Here is a 19,312-nt window from a genome sequence, read left to right as displayed (position 1 = left end):
AACCTGGGTGAAGTGCCGTGGAAGATCCATCCGCCCACAGACAGTCGCGTCGTCGCGTCTCCCTCCCCGCAATTAAGGAACATTTTCCAAAACTCCCGTCCAGCTTGCTCCTTTCCTGCTCGTCGTCAAATGTCTAGTCCGGAGTGCCATTCCGCTTTGTAAACAACTGAAGAAAAGATAGGAGCCCCCCAAAAAAAAATTACCGAAAAAAAATGGCCTCCCAAAACTTCCTAGGCGCCTCCATCACGGGCGGCACCCGAGAAAAGACGTACTTTGAGCAGCAGCGCGAAGCGCTGATTGGGGAAATCGCAAACAGCTTTGAGCACGTGTTGGCGAACATCAACAAGCTGAACCGCTCGTTGGAGGCTGTTATTACTGTATGCGTTTGTTTTCTTGCTTTCCACTCGCTGCTCGTCTCAATTTTTTATGCAAGTCCAGTGTCCGATGACTTACTAACGTGAAGTTGCGACGATAACAGGTTGGCAACGAATTCTCCTCTGTCGAAGCCCTCTGGTCGCAGTTTGAGAATGTCATGGCGAAAGATCCCTCCGAAGCACAGGGACAGCAACAGCAGCAGCAACAGGAACAGCAACAACATCAAGCCGAGCAAGGAACAACAACAACAGCACGACAAGAACACGGACAGACACGGGGCGAAGAAGGACGACAAGAGGAGGACGATACCAAGATGGAGGTGGATGAGGAGGATAGCAAGATCAAGATGGAGAGGTGAATCGGGCACGGAAGGAGATCCAAGGACAACATGTCACGTCCGAAGAATGGACGTCGGAGAACAAAAGCGCGGGCAACGGACAACTGAACGTTGGGATTGTACGATTAAATCATACGGAAGAATGGATAAGATACCCAGGCAATTAGGACAATACGAAAGCATTCAAATCAATTCAAGTAAGAACAATAACAGTTCGGTTCACAGATACACACACACTCTCAGGTACGACAGTCGTCACACGTTTGTGATATCGGACCAAGAAGATGCAGCAAAGTAACTCGTGATTTTCAACGTCTATCTGATGTGTCAAGATGTCTCCTCGTCTATAAAGCGAAAACTCAGTAGAAAAGGATTTGAGTAGAAGCAGATCGCGGAGGAAAGTTTTGCTCTTCCACCTCTTTTTAAGACGTCGTACCCATGGGGAAGCTGGGATGACGAGATGCTAAGATGGATTCGAAAACCCGTCTCGGCTAAGAATGGTGTTTGTTTCTCCTGTCCCCAAGTTGCAGGTTTCAAATGTTGTCGGAGGAGTATCAAGGGGATCTTGTTGGCAAAGCCTATGGCGTTCTTGTTCGTCCTTCAGGGTATTATCCTCCATGCCGACCCTGTACGGCATCCCTCCTCTTGAACTGAGCTTTTTCTTTCCATCATCGGAGTTTCCAGGCACAAACTGTTTGGTCCTGGCATCGAACTTTCACGGCGCTCATGCCTTGTCCCAAGTCGTTGTCTCATGGTTCATGACAATCATCATATCCGAATCAAATCCTCAGACTTGTTCTGCAAGTAGAAACCACGACGTTAAGCATGATGCCTTTCATCGAAATACGCTAAAGAGAAGGGGGGTATGCATGTGCGTGTGAAACGCTCAGTGTGGCTTACTGTCCATTCCGAGGTAATCTGCGGCAACGACGAGCTCAAGGCAGTTCTCGACGGGGATCTCCATATCAGGAACGTCCTCGCGGTCACGGTATTTGTACCAGTAATGGAAGTACTCGACGACCTTTTCAAGGATAACGCCACTAGAGAAGAAATGGTAAGCAACTGGGACTTGGCAAGCCGAGATAGGTCAAACGAGCAAGCGGATTTGGGTTCGTGAAAAGCTATCAGATCAAGTGTAGTTGATAATCAAGCAGGCCATGCCACCCTTTTTGAAAAAGAGAAGGCTGGTCTGTCATAAAGAACGCAGCAAAATATTTTTCATCACGCAGCTTGTTGTCTCGGAGAGCCAAAAAATGGATGGGGATGGGGACGGAGGAGGTAACCTACTTGATGTCCTGCAGCTCGCAACGACCGGTCCTGGCCTCGGTCATGTTGTTACGCAGCATACCTCTAATGTAGTCACTGCAGAGGGTCGCCTCACGGAGCACAACAAACTCGAATCCATCCTTGGAGACGAGGGTGATGTACTTGCTGGCGCCGCCGTTACCGTTGGTGGCGTCCATTTTGTGTGGGTTGCGCGCACTTGAGCAGCTTCGTTGTTGGGACGAGCAGAAGACGAAAATCCTGATAGGATGGGGACTGTGCGTAATTAGTAGCAGTTAAATACCGTACTCTTCCCTCGTTGATTGTTGTTGTTGATCTGACGAGGAGTGTGTAACAGTAAGAAAGAGTTTGCGGTTGTTGCGCCTCAACGCGTGCCAGACGCGCTTTTGGGAACAACGGGCAGAAAATTCAGAAGACAAAGTGAGGGGCGGGGAGTGGAAAGTGGAAGGATGGAAACCGAAGAACATTAGAAAAGCGGCTGACGACAGCCCGTGCACCACTTGCACCTGCAGTGGGTCCGCACACCCCGGAGCTGATGAAAAGCCGGCCGGCCGGCGTGCAGATGGTGGAAACGCTTATTCCGTCTATGTACAAGTGACGCACAAGCCACATGATTTTTGCCCAAGCTCATCCTTGAAGCTTGGAGCTTCTTTTCTTGGCGAAGCCTGGTCCCGTTCCCGCTCGTGCCTGTTCGTCCAGTGTCTGGACGGCAAAGTGGGTCTTTTTCCCCTTACCAACCTCCCAGCCTCCTCGAGTTCCCAGCTGAACATGGCCGAATCTGTACATGTGGCTATGGATGATAGGCCTCCGCATGTGGTCTCGGGAACGAGAAAAGACGCACACAAAGGGCTGTCTTGAAAACCAATCTCGTTTTCGTTATTATTGTGCCGGAAAGCGGTGCGATACAAGTTGAGATGATGCCCATATGTATCATGTTCCGTATGATGTGCTGCTGCTGTTGCGACTTGCGGATTCGGTACCTGCATCAAAACAGGCTTTCTCGGATGCACTTGAGAGACGCTCCGACGATCGACCAACGCGACGGATCTCTTTTAGGGTGGACCAGACTTGTCTTTTCCAGACCAATTTTAGCACTGTTTTCTTCCAAGGCCGAATTGCTGTTTTGAACAAGGCTGTGGTCGTTCTGCGAGGTCGTCTGGTGCGACTCAAGTCTGCCCGAGTGTTAGGTTCCATGTGTTGAGAGCAGCCAAAGTTGTGTCATTGCCAAGCTGTTGAAACTAAAGTGAACCAAGGACGGGAGCCAAGGCAAAAGGGGAAAACCGTTGCCCCGCCGACAGTTTACACTACACTACTATGTACACTGCTGGGTGCCCTGCCCTGCCTGTGCTTGATTGCCTTGCTTGACCACCTGCCTGTATATCCACACCCACCACCACAAGCAAGTGGTTCAGTCCACTCGCTCTTAACCTTGTTTCTCACCATTCCCATTCGTTCGACGGCTCTTCTCCGACAAGAACCCCTCGATCAACATTGATTGACCGCCGCGACACGACAGGCAGGCACAGGCACGGAGGCCTAAAACAACATCTCTCCCAATCTCCTGCTACTTACCATACTGTGTAACTAAGTGCTTGACCGCCTTGGCCGCCGCAATCCGCATTCCTCGCAACACAACACAAGCCCCCCCGTCACAACCTCAATTCGCGCTTTCCCAGCACCCTTTGCGACTCCCCAAAACATTCGATTGTGTTGTTGCATCGTCAGTCACCAGTTTTGGCAGAGCCGGAATCGCAAAAAAATCAGACACGACAACTGGAAAACAACATCCAATCTCCGCCACTCGCTCCTGAGTTGCCTTCGTTGCGCACTTTCACCCAGACAATCTCCGCACTGCCGCTTTCTCCCAACTCGGTGTGAGTAAGCTCGTCTGCCTTCAGTGCTGCTTTGTTTTGAATTCCTTCTTCACATTTGCACCACAATCTTTGTTTGCCTGCCTACCCAAGGTCCCCCCACCGAAGAATCACCAAAAGAAAAGAAAAAAAAAGAGAGAGAGAGCAAGCAACAACCAAAAAGCTCCCAACCCGTTTCCGTTCGTTGACGACTTGTCGTTGTTGTTGTGGTTGGCTTGAGGAGAGGCTGTTTGGGAGAAGCGTACGAAACGCCGTACCGTTGCCGGACGCTAGACCACGCCAACTTTAACGCCGTCAGAAACGAAAAGAGTTACGGGAGGGGGCGGTGACCGAACACCCAAAAAAACAAACACCCCTAACTCTCTACATCCCTCACCTCACCTACCCGCAAAATACACACGTCAGCCTTGTTAGCATGTCGTCGTCAAGCAAGTTCCGCAGCTCACACCACTATCATTCGCAGTCGGTGTCGTCCATCCTAGGCAGGCACGATAGCACCAGCCCCGGCGCAGAACTCCAACGACGACCGACCACCACCTCGTCCTACACATCCTCTGGTAGTGCCAGCCGACGAGTACCACGCGACAACGGGACGAGATCGAGCGATGGGACAGTGAGTACCATGATGAGCACCACATCGTCGACCGGAAGAGAATCAGCAGCAACAACGGCCATGACCGAGGGCCCAGCCTACTCCAAGAAGGTGGTGGTCGTGGGCGATGGCGGTTGCGGAAAGACATGTCTCCTGATTAGTTATAGTCAGGGATACTTCCCAGAGGTATGACGTCCCACCCCTATAAAGGTATAGCTTGGGTTGGCGCTAACCGTGATTGATATCGCAAACAGAAATATGTCCCAACCGTCTTCGAGAACTACATCACCTACCCAACGCACCCACCGACCGGTAAGACCGTCGAGCTCGCCCTGTGGGATACCGCCGGCCAAGAGGAATACGACCGCTTGCGACCGCTTTCATACCCAGAAACCGACCTTATTTTTGTCTGCTTCGCCATTGACTGCCCCAACTCCCTCGAGAATGTCATGGACAAGGTGAGTCTTCGTACCGTCTTTTACCCTTCCTTTCAGCTACGCTCATACTAACACACCTCCCAGTGGTACCCCGAAGTCCTCCACTTCTGTCCGTATACACCCCTTATCCTCGTCGGCCTCAAGTCCGACCTCCGCAACAAGAAGACGTGCATCGACATGCTCAAGACACAAGGTCTCACCCCCGTCACCACCGAACAAGGACTTGCCGTCGCCAAGAAGATGGGCGCTCAGTACATGGAGTGCTCATCAAAGGAGATGAAGGGTGTAGAGGAGATTTTCGAGCAGGCCATCCTCACAGTAGTCGCCAACGACAGGAAAACACTGGAACAGGAAGCCGCGAACGGCATGCTGGGTGTTGGCGCGGGCTCGGGAAGCGGAAAGGGCAGCGGAATCTCGTTCAGCAGTGGTGACAAGGCCGGTTCCGGGATAGGGCCCGTCAAGGCGGCCGGTGTGGGTGGCACGATTGTCCCGAAAACGAGGAAGAAGAAGAGAAAGTGTGGTATGATGTGAGGAAACCAAGGGAAGGAAAACAAGGGATGAACAGCAGCTATACAGGATTCGACATCCACACCCACTCTACCAAGACCGAGCCGAGCCGAGCTTGACAGCCCGCATAGCGCATACCGATACCAGTACCGATACCGCTTTTGCAACGGATGGAGGACACAGCTCTGGATAGATGAAACGGTTTGGATGGTCTGATGGTTGGATGGAAACCGACAGAGGAGGATGTGATCGAACAATGTCGAATTGGCGATTGATGCTTGCATAGCGAAAAGCGGCTGGGTCTATGGCTATAACATGGCGAATTTGGTGTTGTTCGTTTGCTGTAAGGGAGTATAAGGAGGGGAAAGGAGGCAAGAAATACGGCGACAAGGGAAAGGAAGGAAGACGAAAGGGGAAAGGGGAGGGAAGGTAATGACACCTGACTGGACTGGCATGCATGCATGATTTGCAACGAACTACAACCACACACTTACACACTACACTACACTTACTACGGCTACACTACCTTATTACTCGTTTTATTTTCTGTCTTACTTTCTGTCCGTTTTCTCATACACATTTTCTTTATCATTGCAGTTAGCTTCTCTTGTTCCTGTTTTGGTTTTGCTGCTACCTCGTCTTCTTTTTACTCATCTAGAGGAATGAGGGAAGGAGCCTTTTCTGTTCTCGTCGTATTCCCTGCCTAGGTTTCACATGGGGGAACATTTCTCATGCGGCGATGGCGGCATAGCATAAGCGGCGTGCGTGACTCGAAAAGAAAGAATTCGGTTACTGGCTTGCTACTCCATTTTTGAGTTCCCGTTGGTTTGTACGTATACCTTTCTGTGTCCGTATTAGGTTTGATACCTGCGTAGGATAGTGAAGTGGAGAGACAATCAGAGGAGAGAGCCAAAGCAACGAGTGACAATAGCAACAGATTTGTTATTGGCATTGACGTTGCTGAGAACTTATCCCTGTGTGAGTCAGTTGTAGTAATGAGTCTGTGATGAGATGAACTTTGACAGGTGGGATGACTCCCTGGATAACCTTATGAGATGTTTTTCCTACTCTACTTATAGGTACGCCATATTCATCACGCACTATTGCTGCTCTCCACCCTGCGCACCACTTTATTTGTGACGTATTCGATAAGCAAACAGACTGGAAAATGAAAGAGGGGATTAACTATTAATTTTACATCCAGTATACATCACCCATCACGCAGTTCATCTACCCACCGAATGAACCACGTACAAAAACACACACCTGTTTCCTGTTACCTTTCAACAACAACTCTCAGCAACGAGGTTGTTATCAAAGTAGCTGCCGATAAAACGCCAACACCTTCCTCGCCCCGACCTCCCAACCCACATCATTCTGGCAATGATGTCCCGCCCCAGGAACGAGTGCGAACCTGACCCCTCTCCCCGCTGTGTCTTTGGGTCCCCCTGAACCCTCCACCTCCTCATCCACCGTCTCATTCTCACTTCCTACCATCACCCCATCAATCTTCTTCTCCTCCACCACCAACCTCTCATAAGCAGCGCGATACCAGTCTGCAAGCCGTTGCACAATAGGCTGCGTCATGATTTTGTCTCTTTCACCCGCAATCACCAGGACCCTCTCTACTTGCCCCTGCTTCTGTTCTTGTTTGGTTGTCTCACCCCAGCCACATATCCGCAACAGGACCCTCTCGGAATCGGCAAAAGACCGGGCCATGCCTAATGGCCAGAGAAGGGACTCGTAGCGGCTCATGAAGGACATGAATCTCGAGAGATACGAGTCGGGGAGGAGGTCGTTGCTGAAAAAGATAAGGCGGACGAGGGAGGGGTGAGAGAGCGGGGAGTTGGGGTGGCCTAAGTGGAGGAGGAGGCGGAGGGCGAAGAGGGGGTCGAGACGGAACCAGGTTAGGTAGATGGGGATGCTGCACATGGGTGGGAGGTTAGACAGTTTGTATTTTGGAAGAAGAGAAGGGGGGGAACAAATAGGAGAGGAGAGGAAAAAAAAAAAAAAAAACATACGATCCAAACCCAGGCACAGCACCCATCAACACTAACCCCTTAATCTTCACACTCAATCCACCCAAAAGACCCGCGCTGAGGATATACTGCGCCAGACCTCCACCGCTGGAATGCCCGATTAGTACCATTTCCACCTCTTCTTTCGCTTCAACATCATCCCCTTTTTCCCCTCCCCTTCCCTCCTTCCCTTGTCGACCTTGTTGACCTTTAATCACTCCCCGACCCAGCTGCTGCTGCTTCCGCTGTCCCCGCTCCCTATCAACAGCCCATCGAATCCCACTCACCACATCCCCCGTCAAATCCCCCTTGGTCGTCCCGTACACCATCCGCAAATAGGAAGGGTACCAACTCCCGCCGTGGCCGCGCATGGAGATGGCGTAGCAAGGGATATTTTGTTGTTGTTGTTGGGAAAAGAAGGAGAGGTACTCGAGCCAGACGGAAGCGGAACCCATGCCGCCGTGGATGAAGAAGAGGGCTGATTGTCGGGAGGAGGAGGTGGTGGTGGTATGAAGAATCTCGAGGTCGCCGTGGGGGGTGGGGATGAAGGAGCGGGAGATCCCCGGGGGAAGGGGGGGTAAGGGGATGGGAAGGGAAGAAGAGGAGGAAGGGTGGCGGAAGTGGATGTTTTGGTAGGTGAGGTTGAGGTTGAGGTTGAGAAAGGACATTTTGGTTCTGAGTTGTGATTGGACCTGGAATGAGTGAGTAAGAGAGGAAAGTTGGTGCTGGGTACTGTATCCGGGCTTCGAGCTCGAGCTGGGGGTTGCTGATGTGTTGGACTGGGTTGGGTTTTACATAAGAAGTTAACGGTATGAGACCAAAGAAAAAGAATCTTGATGTCGTCAGAAGTAGACCCGGGGATACCTGGTCATCCTGAGTGGGAGTCTGGCGGCGATATATGTCTTTGGTGATATATATACCGAAATGCGGCTGAATCCGGCAGTTCAGCCCCGATGACTACCCGGGCAATTTCGGGGACCGTTCCCGGCGGCTGACAAAAGCCCTTCTTAGCTTGAGGAAGGCCATCTATACTAGTGACACAACGTTATAGCAACCGTCTGCGGGATATTGTGATGTGATGTAGAGAGGAAGTCAAATTTCACACGAGTGTAAGACTTGGTGTCTGGGCGTTTGACAGTTGAAAGGACGGAAAGTCGAGACGGGGACGTACTTGTATGAGGCCCGGGCCGCGCACTGTTGATAAGTGGGTCAAGAAGTTCGATAGTGGGGCAAACTGCACGGCACTGTGAGTGAAGTACAGGCAACTGCAGTGAAACTGAAGAACCTCAACACCAAAACCATTGACCTTCTCTCCAATTTCGTCACCCTCATCGCGTGGGTCAGACATCTCTTAAAATTCATCCTTTGATAGTTCTGAAATTCACGCTTAACTTGCCTGATTCTTAAACCAACAAAAAATAATCACCAGGTTTTTCCACCGGCTACCCTCGAGTCGCATCGCCATGAGCATCGACATCCACACCACGAGTCAACAGGGCGTACGCATTGCCGTAGAGGGCTGTGTGAGTTTTACAATCTTCCCCTACACCACAATTGGTTGATCCCCATACTAACGCCAATCCCAGGGCCATGGCACGCTCAACGCCATCTACGCCGCCACTGAAAAATCGGCCAAGGAACGCGGGTGGGATGGCGTCGACCTTCTCATCATCGGAGGCGATTTCCAAGCCGTCCGCAATGCCGCTGATCTAAACGCCATGTCTGTACCCAAGAAGTACCGCGAACTCGGGGATTTTCACGAATATTACAGCGGCGTCCGGAAGGCGCCATACCTGACCATCTTTGTCGCCGGCAACCACGAGGCTGCTTCGCACTTGTGGGAGCTGTACTACGGCGGCTGGGTGTGCCCTAACATCTACTACATGGGCGCCGCCAATGTGCTTCGGTTGGGTCCCCTGCGCATCGCGGGGATGAGTGGTATCTGGAAGGGATACAACTACCGCAAGGCGCATCACGAGCGCCTACCATTCAATGACGACGACGTCAAGAGCTTTTATCACGTCCGCGAGATCGATGTTCACAAGCTGTTGCAACTGCAAACCCAGGTGGATATTGGAATTAGCCACGATTGGCCAAGGGCCATCGAGAAGCATGGAAACACCAAACATCTCTGGAATATGAAGCCGGATTTTGAGAGGGAGTCGGCTGATGGATCGCTGGGAAATCAGGCGGCGGAGTATGTGATGGATAGGCTGAGGCCACCGTACTGGTTCTCGGCGCATCTGCATTGCAAGTACTCGGCTATCAAGATGTATGATCCGCCGAAGGAGACGACTAGCGAGGGAGGAGAGACAACGAAACTAGAGGAGACAGCCGTTCCTCAGCCCCAAGAGCAGCAACCTGCGCCAGCGTCAGCGAACCCCGACGAGATTGATCTTGATATGGAGGACGAACCCGCGCCAGTACCCCAGCAACCGGCAGCACCTGTAACAGCGACCTCAAACCCTGATGAGATTGATCTTGATGACGATGAAGTTACGCCTACAGCGCCTTCACAACCCGCTCCCACATCGGTAGCCCCCGCCGCCGCCGTCACCGAAGAAGAAGACCCAACCGAAGCCCTCCGCTCCCTCCTCCCAGCGTCCTTTTCGAATCCCAACCCCCAATCCTCTTACAACGCCCAACCCCACGGCGGCAACAGCAGCAACAAGCCCAAGCCCGGCCAACCAGTTCCCCCAACAATAACCAACACCACCGTCCGCTTCCTTTCCCTCGACAAATGTCTTCCCGGCCGCAAATTCCTCCAACTGGCCGAGATCGAACCTTTCAACCCTTCACCCGAAGAATTACAACGTCCCCTCCGCCTCTTCTACGACCCAGAATGGCTCTCCATAACCCTCGCCTTCCACCCTCTCCTCCGCTCTGCCGTCGGCAAACACTGCCCTTCGGACCCCAACGCCCCCATTCCCGTGGACCTCGGCGAAGCTGGATACAGGCCCTTGATCGAGGAAGCTCGGAAATGGGTAGATGAGAACATTACGGGAGAGAAACTGTTGGTGCCGGAGGATTTCGTACAGACGGCGCCGCCGATTGATTTGATCAACAGGCCGGAAACGGGAAATATGACGGATGAGATGCCGGTGGAGTATACGAATCCGCATACGGCCGAGTTTTGTCGGTTGTTGGGGGTGGAGAATTATTGGGATGCTAGTGAGGAGGAGAGGGAAGGGAGGAGGGCGCAGGGGCCGAGGCCGATGGCGGTGAGGTTTGGTGGACGTGGTGGTGGGCATAGAGGTGGTGGACGTGGCGGTGGTGGAGGAGGAGGAGGAGGATGGAGAGGCGGACGTGGAGGGCGAGGAGGTGGAGGAGGAAGGGGAGGAAGCGGTGGTAGGGGAAGGGGTAGGGGACGCGGTGGATGGTGATAGTTGCGGAGCTGAATTGACGAGGTGCACGAGTGTTTAGATTGATTTTCGTAGCCTTTCTTCTTCCCGTCTCCTCCATATCAGTACCATCAGTAAGAAGTCTTGCTCTGGTGACACGACGTTTTCTTTTGCTGTTTTCTTTGCTACTCTCTTGCTGTTCATGAAAGAAAGCGTAAAAAAAGGAGAAAAAGCAAAAGAGAAAAAACTGCAAAAGAACATACAACACCAGGGATTCGCTGGTCGTCACCGACCCAACTACTAGTCTGGCCCTCACTGGCTTATCTATGGGAGAGCGGACGGGATCCCGAGTTTTCCAGTGGGTATGGTCGTGTGTGTTTATTGACTACCCAAACCTTGCTTATAAGATTCAAACCAAGTGATTCTCTCGCCTCTTCTCCCTGACCCCCATCCGCTTCCCGTTTGCTGTTGGCCACGCTTCGTCCTTTTCTGTGGTTTCCCGTCAGGCTGCTAGGCACGCCAAGAATTCAGGACATGACGGACTTTATTTGACGTTCATGGGTTGGCGTTGGTGCCTCTGTGTCGTCCCCCCCCCCCCTAAAAAAAAAAAAAAAAAAATGAAAAAAAATTTTTTTTTAAATTTAAAAAAAATAACTTGGTGTCTGGTGTTAAGGTGATGCCCTTGATGCTAGTTGAAGGCTGGTCATTTTTGTTTGTCTTCTCGCCAAGTTCCCTGAAGCCACTCTCTGACTACATGAACAGGCCATTCCATACTGTAATAACGCTACTCCTCTTCTGATTGACATCCTCGGGACTGATGAGTGTCCCACGGCGTCAGAAGCCTTCTTGAGCAACTGAAACAGGAGAGTACAGCCTGGGAGGAAGACTGCAGTGACAGCCATTGCCTGTAATCAGAGGGGGCATGTCTGTATTTTGGGTCCCTCAAGATTGTGACGGGTATGTTTCCTTTCCATATTCAAAAAAAACTTCCAACCCCTTTCGACTTGCTCCGTGAGTACGCTTCGTCTGACAGAAAGTATGGCAACAGTAGAGGTATGTAGCACAAATTCTGCCTCTTCTTTGTATATGTGTGATCCTTATCGATCTCTAGATCTCGCTGCTCACTTTCGCATTAGGCAGTTTAATGCTGCTTCCTCTCCAGCTCCGCCGCCTTTTCATCATACCTCCTGAAGGCCATGTAACCCTCAAAGAAAACGCTAACCATCCACTTCAACCACGTCAGCCCGCCCGTCGGAATTTTGTCGTTCTTCGCCAACCTCGTCCGCTCAAACATGATCATCTCGGCAATATGGATCACCAACACGGGCCAGAACATGGCATTCACCAACCACTTGAACCCATCCGCGCCTCCTACAGGCCACCATTTCTGCGTAAACTGCCAAGCCCACAGGCCCTGCTCCACGTACCCTCCCTTAACTGCTGCATAACAGCCAAAGAAGAAGGCAACACTAATAGCCACGGCGCCGTCCCAGAACAGTCTAGGCGCCAGGTACGTATCAACCACAGCACCTCCTCCCTTCTTCTCCCGCTTCCCAATCTTTTCCTGCTCCTTCTTCTTTCCCTCCTCCTCCTCGCTAGCCACTCCCTCAACAGGAAGCCCCAACCCCTCCCTGGCCTCCTTGGTCATGGCCACCAACCTCTCCCTCCTCTCTGCCCAGCTCTTCATGGGCGGGTGGATGGGGATCGTATGCGCAATTGTCGTCCTGGTTTGGAAAGTTCCCTCCTTGGCGCGCGTCTGCACCTTCAGTTCCGCCAGGGACATGTCGACGAGGCGAATGTCGACGTCCTCGCCGCGGAGGTCGCGGACGAGTTGGCGGACGGGCTTTTCGAGATCTAGGGGAAGTTGGAGGAGGGCCAAGGGACTGTAGTGGATGAGCATGTGCAGGAGGTCGGTGGCGTGGTCCTTGTTCATGTGGGCGATGGTGCGGGCGAGGGAGGTGGGGTCGATGCCGTCTTTGTTGTTAGTAGGGGTGGCCATTGTTGCGGTGGTGATTTGCTTGGTTTTCTATGTGTTTGGTGGCCTGGTGGTGGGTTTTCCTTCGTTGAGATATTTAACTCTTGGCTGGTGGAAGGAGAGGGTTGATGATGCTCAGTATGAAATGGGAGGAGGAGGGAAAGGAGAGGTGAGGTGAGGTTGAGTTTAGGTTGGAGCTGAGCTTGGGGCGCGCTTCGCTGGCACGCTACAGTTACCAGGTGGTCCGATTGGGCACATTACAAGGGAGCCACAACTGTGGGTCGATGAGATCAGGGTCAGGTAGTAGGGGTGACCCATGCGCGGGGCTTGCAGGTTGCCGCCGAGCCGCTGATAATTGTTAGTGCGTCCCGCTGAACTGCACTTTCAACCCAACGTCTCCTTACTCGATTTCTTCACTTCACTACTATCGTCGCCATGGGCACGGAAAGGAGGAAAACCGCTGAATTACAGCCTCTATCTCATTTGATACAGGTTCTCTCGTAGTTTCCAACTACCACCAGTCGTCACAATGAAGTGCTGGATCAAAGTAGGTGATGGTCTTCATGATGCTTTTCCTACCCTCTTGGGCGTCGATTATCTGGCTTCCCTTTTCCGCGCACAGTACGGCCGCCACATATTGCCTCAGAATTCCACCCCCATCCGATCTCACCTTCTTCTTGTTCAGCTCGGGCATCTCTAAACACGATGAGGAGGCCAGTTGAAAGAGGTTGGCTATGGCCCAAAACACGTGTACGGTGGCCGAGAGGTAGGCCCTGATTGGGTCGATCATTAATACTTTCAGAGGAGATTGCGACCTGTTTCGGCTGTTGAGGTAACGGTTTAGGCTCTCTAGCAGCCCCTTGAGAAGCTTGACTTTCTGAATCTCTTCCTCGATTTTCTCCAACTCCTCCCATAAGGGCAGCGTTCCCGGGCTCATTTCGGCCCTTTTGCGAACTTCCTGAAAACGCTGACAGATCTTGGTCTCCACGTCCATGGTCGAAATAAGCGCTTCATCAACCTCCTCTCGCAAACTGACTTGCCATTCTGGCCCAGGAACTGTCACCGGAGCACGACCTGCCTCCTCTATCCAACCCTCTTCATGCATCCGTCTCACCATGTCATATTCCGACATCGCCTCTACTTGAGCGCGAGATCGTTTTGTCAAGTCGGCTTCCTCCTGCTCCTCTTTGGACAATGTGATGTCGCTGCAATGGGGTAGAGACCATATCGCGGACTTGTCCTTGAACATAGCCCTTGCCAAGACCCTGGGGAAGGAAGGGTGTGTTTGAGCAGAGATCAGATAATGGCCATCGGGCTTGCCGGCATGTTTCTGCAGGAGATCGACGAGGAAAATCTCTCGGTGGCGTACCGCCGCTTTTGCTCGGTTGAGATCGTTGCAATGTGCTTGGTCTCGTAGCCGCGAGAACCATACTTCTGGATTGGCATCTACGAATATCTCCAGCGCGACTGTTGACACTGGCAGCGCCATGGCGATGGGTATGTGCTGAGTCCTCTAAATGATCCTGAATGGGGTGTGTGAGTATGGGCAGAATCTCTTGGACTCAGAGCGGAAGAGCGATGGTGCTTCAGCGCTCACCATATACCAGCTGGAAGACGGGACAAACGGTTGTCCTTTATACATCAGCGGCACTGTTTGTCGCTTGCAGTTGATTGTCAGGAAAACACTCATTGGGAAATTCCCACGGCCTGAACGACATCTTCCACGATCAAACAACCATAGAGGTAACAATCAACAAACTTGACGGGAGAATGACTAGTGCGCGAGGCAAGCATTTGAGGTGAGCGACAAATTCGTTATCAATGCTGCCGACAGAACGCAACTGAAGCAAACTGCCCGTATCATGAACTGAAAGCTGACCACACAGACACGGAAATTGTAATACGCTAACATGCCAACGCACGTCAAAGTCAATTACGGAATCACGACTCTGTCCTGACTCTCTCACAATCTTTCTACCAGTAAGCCCAAGCTCTCCAAATTGTCCCTTGTTCCTCTATTCACCTCACAATCCACTAGGGCTTAACGTCTTGATCGGATACTTTTCTCTTCTGTCAGATGCCCATCCTACACCTCTGTTCTATCAAAAGCAAACTTGGGAGAAACGTCAAAAAAAAAGATATACAGCACCTGGGATTCGCTGGTCGTCACCGACCCAACTACTAGTCAGGCGATTAGTGACTTATCTATGGGAGAGCGGACGGGATCCCGAGTTTTCCACTATCTATGGCCGTATATACTTGTTACAACCAAAATAGGGGCTTATATACAAGACACTCCAAGGTAAGAACTGCCATCGACGAATCCCAATGCCTCATGTACCACCTCCCGATATTATATAAACGTAGCTCGTCCGGGACAAAACAGATGAGATCGACTGACAGGTTAGGGAAACCAGTTCGCTACCACTCGTTACGGAAAAAAAAAAAAAAAAAAAAGAAAAGAAAGAAAGAAAGAAACCGAGGGCGCGGAGGACGAAGCGGAATTCTTCGTAAGAGAGGAGGCCGTCTTTGTTGGAGTCGAAGAGGTCGAACTGGACGAGTTGGCAAAGGGGTGTTAGCTGGTTGGTATTTTGGGGGTGGTGGTGTGGGTCGGCCGTCGAAGGGGAACAGAAAAAAAAAAAAACGGCCATTGCAAGACTGTGATAGGGACTACAACAATCTGAAAAGACATCGGCTAGAGTCCCGTTTGAGTATGTCTATCCAGCAATTGCCTAGAACTGAACATCAGAGGTGTAACAAAGTCGCTGGATGCGTAGTAGGAGTATAGCCAAGGTATAATGTCAAAGGTCTCACCTATTTTGTCTAGGACGAGCGTAGGTATTTGTACAGAGAGGCAAATCTTCTCTGGTCGGAAACAGAGTGATTTGCCCTTCCCAGTGTGGATCTCGATGTATTATGTAACTACCAAGTATCTGAAAAGCATGATCATTGGGGGCTTGTTTACCAGATGAAGTTGAATGGGTACAGGGCGTTCTGATTCCGGATCCACCACCGTCTATCTCATCTTCGAGAATTCATCAATTGACCTGGTTGGTGGTTGTAAGAAACGATGTTTGGCGACCTCAAAAGTGGACGTGGTGGGCGATTGTGGCAACATGGGAATCGATTGGGGATTATTGATAAGATCTGCCGTGGAGATTGAGGAGAAAATCCGGCTCATATGCAAGTCAATCGCTCCTTCCTTCTGCAACACTCGACAACAATGGAACACATGGTCCAACTCTGGCTGTCAGAGATTCACTGGCGGCTTCGTCGCTACCCGTTCTCTTCAATCAATTCATCATCTGAATTGAAACACACACAGTTTCACGCGAACAAAAGGAAGACTCACACCGAGCCAACAGTACATCCAGGGCGGCTGTAGACGACCACCAACACATCGGACAAAGCAGCAACAGAACCAACAAGCCGAAAATCAGCGGCAAACACGGTGAGCTAACAGGCGAATCAACACGAACAAGAGAGGGAAATGGATTAACTGACGTTGGCAGAAACAGGTTGCAACACGATGACGATAACCTCTATCGCTTGACGCCCCCCTCCCAACATTGCGAGACCGGCTCCTCAACCACGTCTATCTAATAGCGTTTCCGCATATCCTCGAACTGGAAGAAATCCAACGAACGTCCCCGCCGCGACATCAAGACCGGCGTGATTGGCCTTGCACGAGTTCCAATAGCCGGTTAGACATTACAAGATCGCGAATTTCAATAATAATCAGGGAAACCACAATAGTCGTAGGGGTCGAAATAGGGGTAACTAGATAACCAGAGGTGAAAAATGTCAGAAAAGGATACAACAGGGCTTCGAAAACGGCTCACGCGGAATGTCGTACATTACGGGTAGTCTCTTTACGGGTTCAGAATCTCCTGATGCGGATTCCCCGGCTCCCGATCCCTCCGCCTTGGGCTGCTCCGCCTCAGACTCATTGGCCTTAAGCTCCTCCACCTTCTGTGCCTCAGCTTTGGTTTCACAGATCAAAACCAACGCCAGATAGTTCCGCAAGAACTTCTCGGCGACGCTCCGCATAAACTCTCGTGCTTCTCGACAGGAGTCGCTGGCAGGCAAGGACCACCAGGCGTCAGCCGTAGCCAAGAAGAGGTAAAGACTGGCGGTTAAGTAAGTCAAGAAGTCCTTGCAGCACCTCGTTGTACACCCGCCCAAGTCAATGATAAAGGGTCTAACTTCCGTGAGACGTATGTGGACCTCCCCGTCCTTCGGCTGCGTTTCGACAATCTTGGTCTCCTCCGTCAGTAGCTGGTCTCTGATCAACACCGCCAGCTCCTCAGTCATCTCTTTCATTGACTTTGGCGAGATCAAATCATCGGATAGAATCTTCGCTCTGTCAAAAGTGGGCAAGATCAACCCGATAGCAACCAGGCGCTCCACAATTGTACTCGCCCCCATTTCATCACGAATCTTCCATTCCCCTTCTAGTTGTTGAAAATACCTCACGGTTCTCCCAAACTGATTGATAGTGTTTATCGCGATGAAATATTTGCTTTCAAAATCAGGTACCTCCATGAGCAGCGGCAGTTCTTCCTGTTTATCGATGACCATCATCTTGGCAAGTACATCTGAGAAGCTTCCGATATCGACTCTGCCCTTGGGTGTAAGGTATGTGGAGGACTTTGGGAAGAGCTGACTCTTTCCGAGTTGCTTTCGCTTTGGACCGATCCCTATACTTGCAAGTTCAAGGCGATTCTTGACGTGATTGTCAAATTCTTCAGATGGTATGCCCAGTTCTATCCCAGCGAGACCGGCGCTCGGGATCCCTGCCTTTGATTCGACGAGTAAGACGGACGTTACATAGTTCATGAAGAAATCCCTAACAATAGATTTCAGCGATCCTATTCCTGTGAATTTCGGCATTGACGGGTCGGTAGTAAGATCCAAAACGTCCTTCGCTGACCAGAAAAGAAGGTTGCTGACAGAGAGATAGTCCTGGATCGAATCGCAATCGGCTATGGCCCTCCCCAAATCGCGAACAAGGCGTCGTAACGACTTGAGGTGGTCCTCCTGGTCCTTCTTACCCTTACAGCACTCCAGGATGCGATCTGCCGCTCTGGCTACAATTTCCGCCAAGTCGTAAAAGTCTTCGGCATAAATCAAGTCATCATACGAGAACTTGTGACTACCGAACGGGCTAAAGTCCGCACAAAACTGCAGCTTCAACCGCTCTTCCATCTTTTGACTTTTCATTTTCAGTACCCGATCCCGAGCAAGCCTTCGCTCCTGCTCACGGTCGTCTCGGAGATAATGCTGCTCGTGGCGTGACAGATTCGGTACATCTTTATCGCCGCGGTCCCCAGTCATGGCTTCGCTCAAGGTTTTTGCGAATCCGTCGGAGTCAAACTGGCCATCGTCGGTCTCGAACTTCTTGGACAAATGGTGTCTGCGACACAGCAGCCACAATCTTTTGTCCTCCGCATCGGGACTTCTCCCTCGCTCGTCGAGAAGTCTGTCGACATCTTCGGGTGGTATATCGAGGGTCAAAAACATGGTTATCGTAAGGGTGGATATGAAATAACCGCGAGTTAACAAGAAAAAAAGAACAGCGAATGCGCGGGTCTGAAGTTGACGATAGTCCTAGGCCACTCTGGTCATATGGGAAGACCCAGAGTTCCTTTACTTTATATCTCCATCATCCTTCCTTTTCGCCGCTGTCCTCTTGAACCATAGCACTCGCCTGCCTTTGTCTAGCATTTTCGCGGACTCATTGGCCTTGACCTCTTTCTAGCAGGTCACAAAAGGTGTTGTTGGTGATCGACCAGATACAGGCGCGTAAGAGAAGAGCGTGCGGGATCCGAACCAACATGAGGGACCTCCTGAAATACTTCACAGTTGTGGACAAAGGGGCCTCGACCAACAGCACACGTATTCGACAGGCGTCGAAACCTCTTCTGCCCACTTGCACAGGGCGCTTGAATAGAACTCGCTTCGAAACCTATCCAGTAACTGGCACTGTCCCAACAAAGATTGCACTCTACTTCCCAAGCATGGGCATCTTTTCTCCAACCTACACCAGCGTCACGAGACTCCGCAAGTTTTTTGCGTCCAATAGCCCGCACCTTTTTTTCCGCCTTTCACTCGACGACCTCATCTCGAGGCAGAGACTACCCACCGCCAAGAATAAGAAGATAATGATGCGCATGTAGGTTTTCATGTCCGATCATTCGGTCGAAGGGCGACGTATGCGGTTTGGTCTTCGTACTGACTAGGTCGGAATTCAACCATTAGAGCTAAACCAAACGTTTACACTTCTCAGCCAGTTCCGTCATCGTCACCTTCCATGGGTTTGTTCTTCTCCCCGATGGCAAGCGAGTCGTCTAGTATAAACGTGTCATTCTTCGTCCCGCTTATCCTGTCAGTCCAGCACTCCCTTTTCAGAATCTCATCTCCTAGCTCTTTTTTGTCGTTCTGCCAGAGCAATTACTCGGCGTCGTTTCGTTCCTGCTGATTTCCCTTCCCCTTATACAAGGCTACAGGAAGTTGACCGCCATCAAATAAGTCGGAAAACATAGCTTCAGCTATCTTGAACGCAAGGAGTTCCT

General features: G+C 51.3%; 9 protein-coding genes across 9 annotated transcripts; 3 read left to right on the top strand and 6 right to left on the bottom strand.

Annotated features, from left to right (window-relative positions):
* Positions 1 to 15: 15 nt before the first annotated feature.
* Positions 16 to 897, top strand: B0T23DRAFT_381553 (DASH complex subunit Dad1-domain-containing protein). The gene is made up of 2 exons (XM_062837271.1): positions 16 to 377; positions 479 to 897. Exons 1-2 carry the CDS (start codon positions 213 to 215, stop codon positions 731 to 733), a joined length of 420 nt encoding a protein of 139 aa, XP_062691524.1. The 5' UTR covers positions 16 to 212; the 3' UTR covers positions 734 to 897.
* Positions 898 to 1,598: 701 nt separating this feature from the next.
* On the bottom strand, positions 1,599 to 2,175 carry B0T23DRAFT_429443 (POZ domain-containing protein; the record flags this gene model as incomplete). Its single annotated transcript, XM_062840194.1, has 2 exons — positions 1,599 to 1,752; positions 2,000 to 2,175. The coding sequence occupies 2 exons, from the start codon at positions 2,173 to 2,175 to the stop codon at positions 1,599 to 1,601; spliced, it is 330 nt and encodes a 109-aa protein (XP_062691523.1).
* A 1,756-nt stretch (positions 2,176 to 3,931) lies between these two features.
* B0T23DRAFT_158933 (putative RHO4 protein) lies at positions 3,932 to 5,446 on the top strand. Its single transcript, XM_062832697.1, has 3 exons — positions 3,932 to 4,645; positions 4,714 to 4,917; positions 4,981 to 5,446. The coding sequence occupies exons 1-3, from the start codon at positions 4,283 to 4,285 to the stop codon at positions 5,425 to 5,427; spliced, it is 1,014 nt and encodes a 337-aa protein (XP_062691522.1). The 5' UTR covers positions 3,932 to 4,282; the 3' UTR covers positions 5,428 to 5,446.
* A 1,062-nt stretch (positions 5,447 to 6,508) lies between these two features.
* On the bottom strand, positions 6,509 to 8,546 carry B0T23DRAFT_420848 (Alpha/Beta hydrolase protein). Its single transcript, XM_062839745.1, has 2 exons — positions 7,425 to 8,546; positions 6,509 to 7,327 (listed from the first exon to the last, which is right to left on the bottom strand). The coding sequence occupies exons 1-2, from the start codon at positions 8,087 to 8,089 to the stop codon at positions 6,718 to 6,720; spliced, it is 1,275 nt and encodes a 424-aa protein (XP_062691521.1). The 5' UTR covers positions 8,090 to 8,546; the 3' UTR covers positions 6,509 to 6,717.
* A 153-nt stretch (positions 8,547 to 8,699) lies between these two features.
* On the top strand, positions 8,700 to 10,804 carry B0T23DRAFT_454149 (lariat debranching enzyme, C-terminal domain-containing protein; the record flags this gene model as incomplete). The annotated part of the gene is made up of 2 exons (XM_062841203.1): positions 8,700 to 8,944; positions 9,008 to 10,804. The coding sequence occupies exons 1-2, from the start codon at positions 8,885 to 8,887 to the stop codon at positions 10,802 to 10,804; spliced, it is 1,857 nt and encodes a 618-aa protein (XP_062691520.1). The 5' UTR covers positions 8,700 to 8,884.
* A 572-nt stretch (positions 10,805 to 11,376) lies between these two features.
* On the bottom strand, positions 11,377 to 11,785 carry B0T23DRAFT_158912 (uncharacterized protein). The gene has a single exon (XM_062832696.1). It carries the CDS (start codon positions 11,662 to 11,664, stop codon positions 11,431 to 11,433), a length of 234 nt encoding a protein of 77 aa, XP_062691519.1. The 5' UTR covers positions 11,665 to 11,785; the 3' UTR covers positions 11,377 to 11,430.
* Positions 11,784 to 12,971, bottom strand: B0T23DRAFT_158904 (uncharacterized protein). Its single transcript, XM_062832694.1, has one exon. It carries the CDS (start codon positions 12,759 to 12,761, stop codon positions 11,904 to 11,906), a length of 858 nt encoding a protein of 285 aa, XP_062691518.1. The 5' UTR covers positions 12,762 to 12,971; the 3' UTR covers positions 11,784 to 11,903.
* A 177-nt stretch (positions 12,972 to 13,148) lies between these two features.
* On the bottom strand, positions 13,149 to 14,060 carry B0T23DRAFT_381539 (uncharacterized protein). Its single transcript, XM_062837270.1, has one exon. It carries the CDS (start codon positions 13,984 to 13,986, stop codon positions 13,249 to 13,251), a length of 738 nt encoding a protein of 245 aa, XP_062691517.1. The 5' UTR covers positions 13,987 to 14,060; the 3' UTR covers positions 13,149 to 13,248.
* A 2,481-nt stretch (positions 14,061 to 16,541) lies between these two features.
* On the bottom strand, positions 16,542 to 18,260 carry B0T23DRAFT_413119 (uncharacterized protein; the record flags this gene model as incomplete). The annotated part of the gene is made up of 2 exons (XM_062839508.1): positions 16,542 to 17,854; positions 18,002 to 18,260. 2 exons carry the CDS (start codon positions 18,258 to 18,260, stop codon positions 16,542 to 16,544), a joined length of 1,572 nt encoding a protein of 523 aa, XP_062691516.1.
* Between the last annotated feature and the right edge of the window lie 1,052 nt (positions 18,261 to 19,312).

Source organism: Neurospora hispaniola, assembly GCF_033458365.1.
Source record: "Neurospora hispaniola strain FGSC 10403 chromosome Unknown B0T23scaffold_5, whole genome shotgun sequence".
NCBI classification, from domain to species: Eukaryota; Fungi; Ascomycota; class Sordariomycetes; order Sordariales; family Sordariaceae; genus Neurospora; species Neurospora hispaniola.
This window is presented reverse-complemented; position numbering and strand designations above follow the sequence as displayed.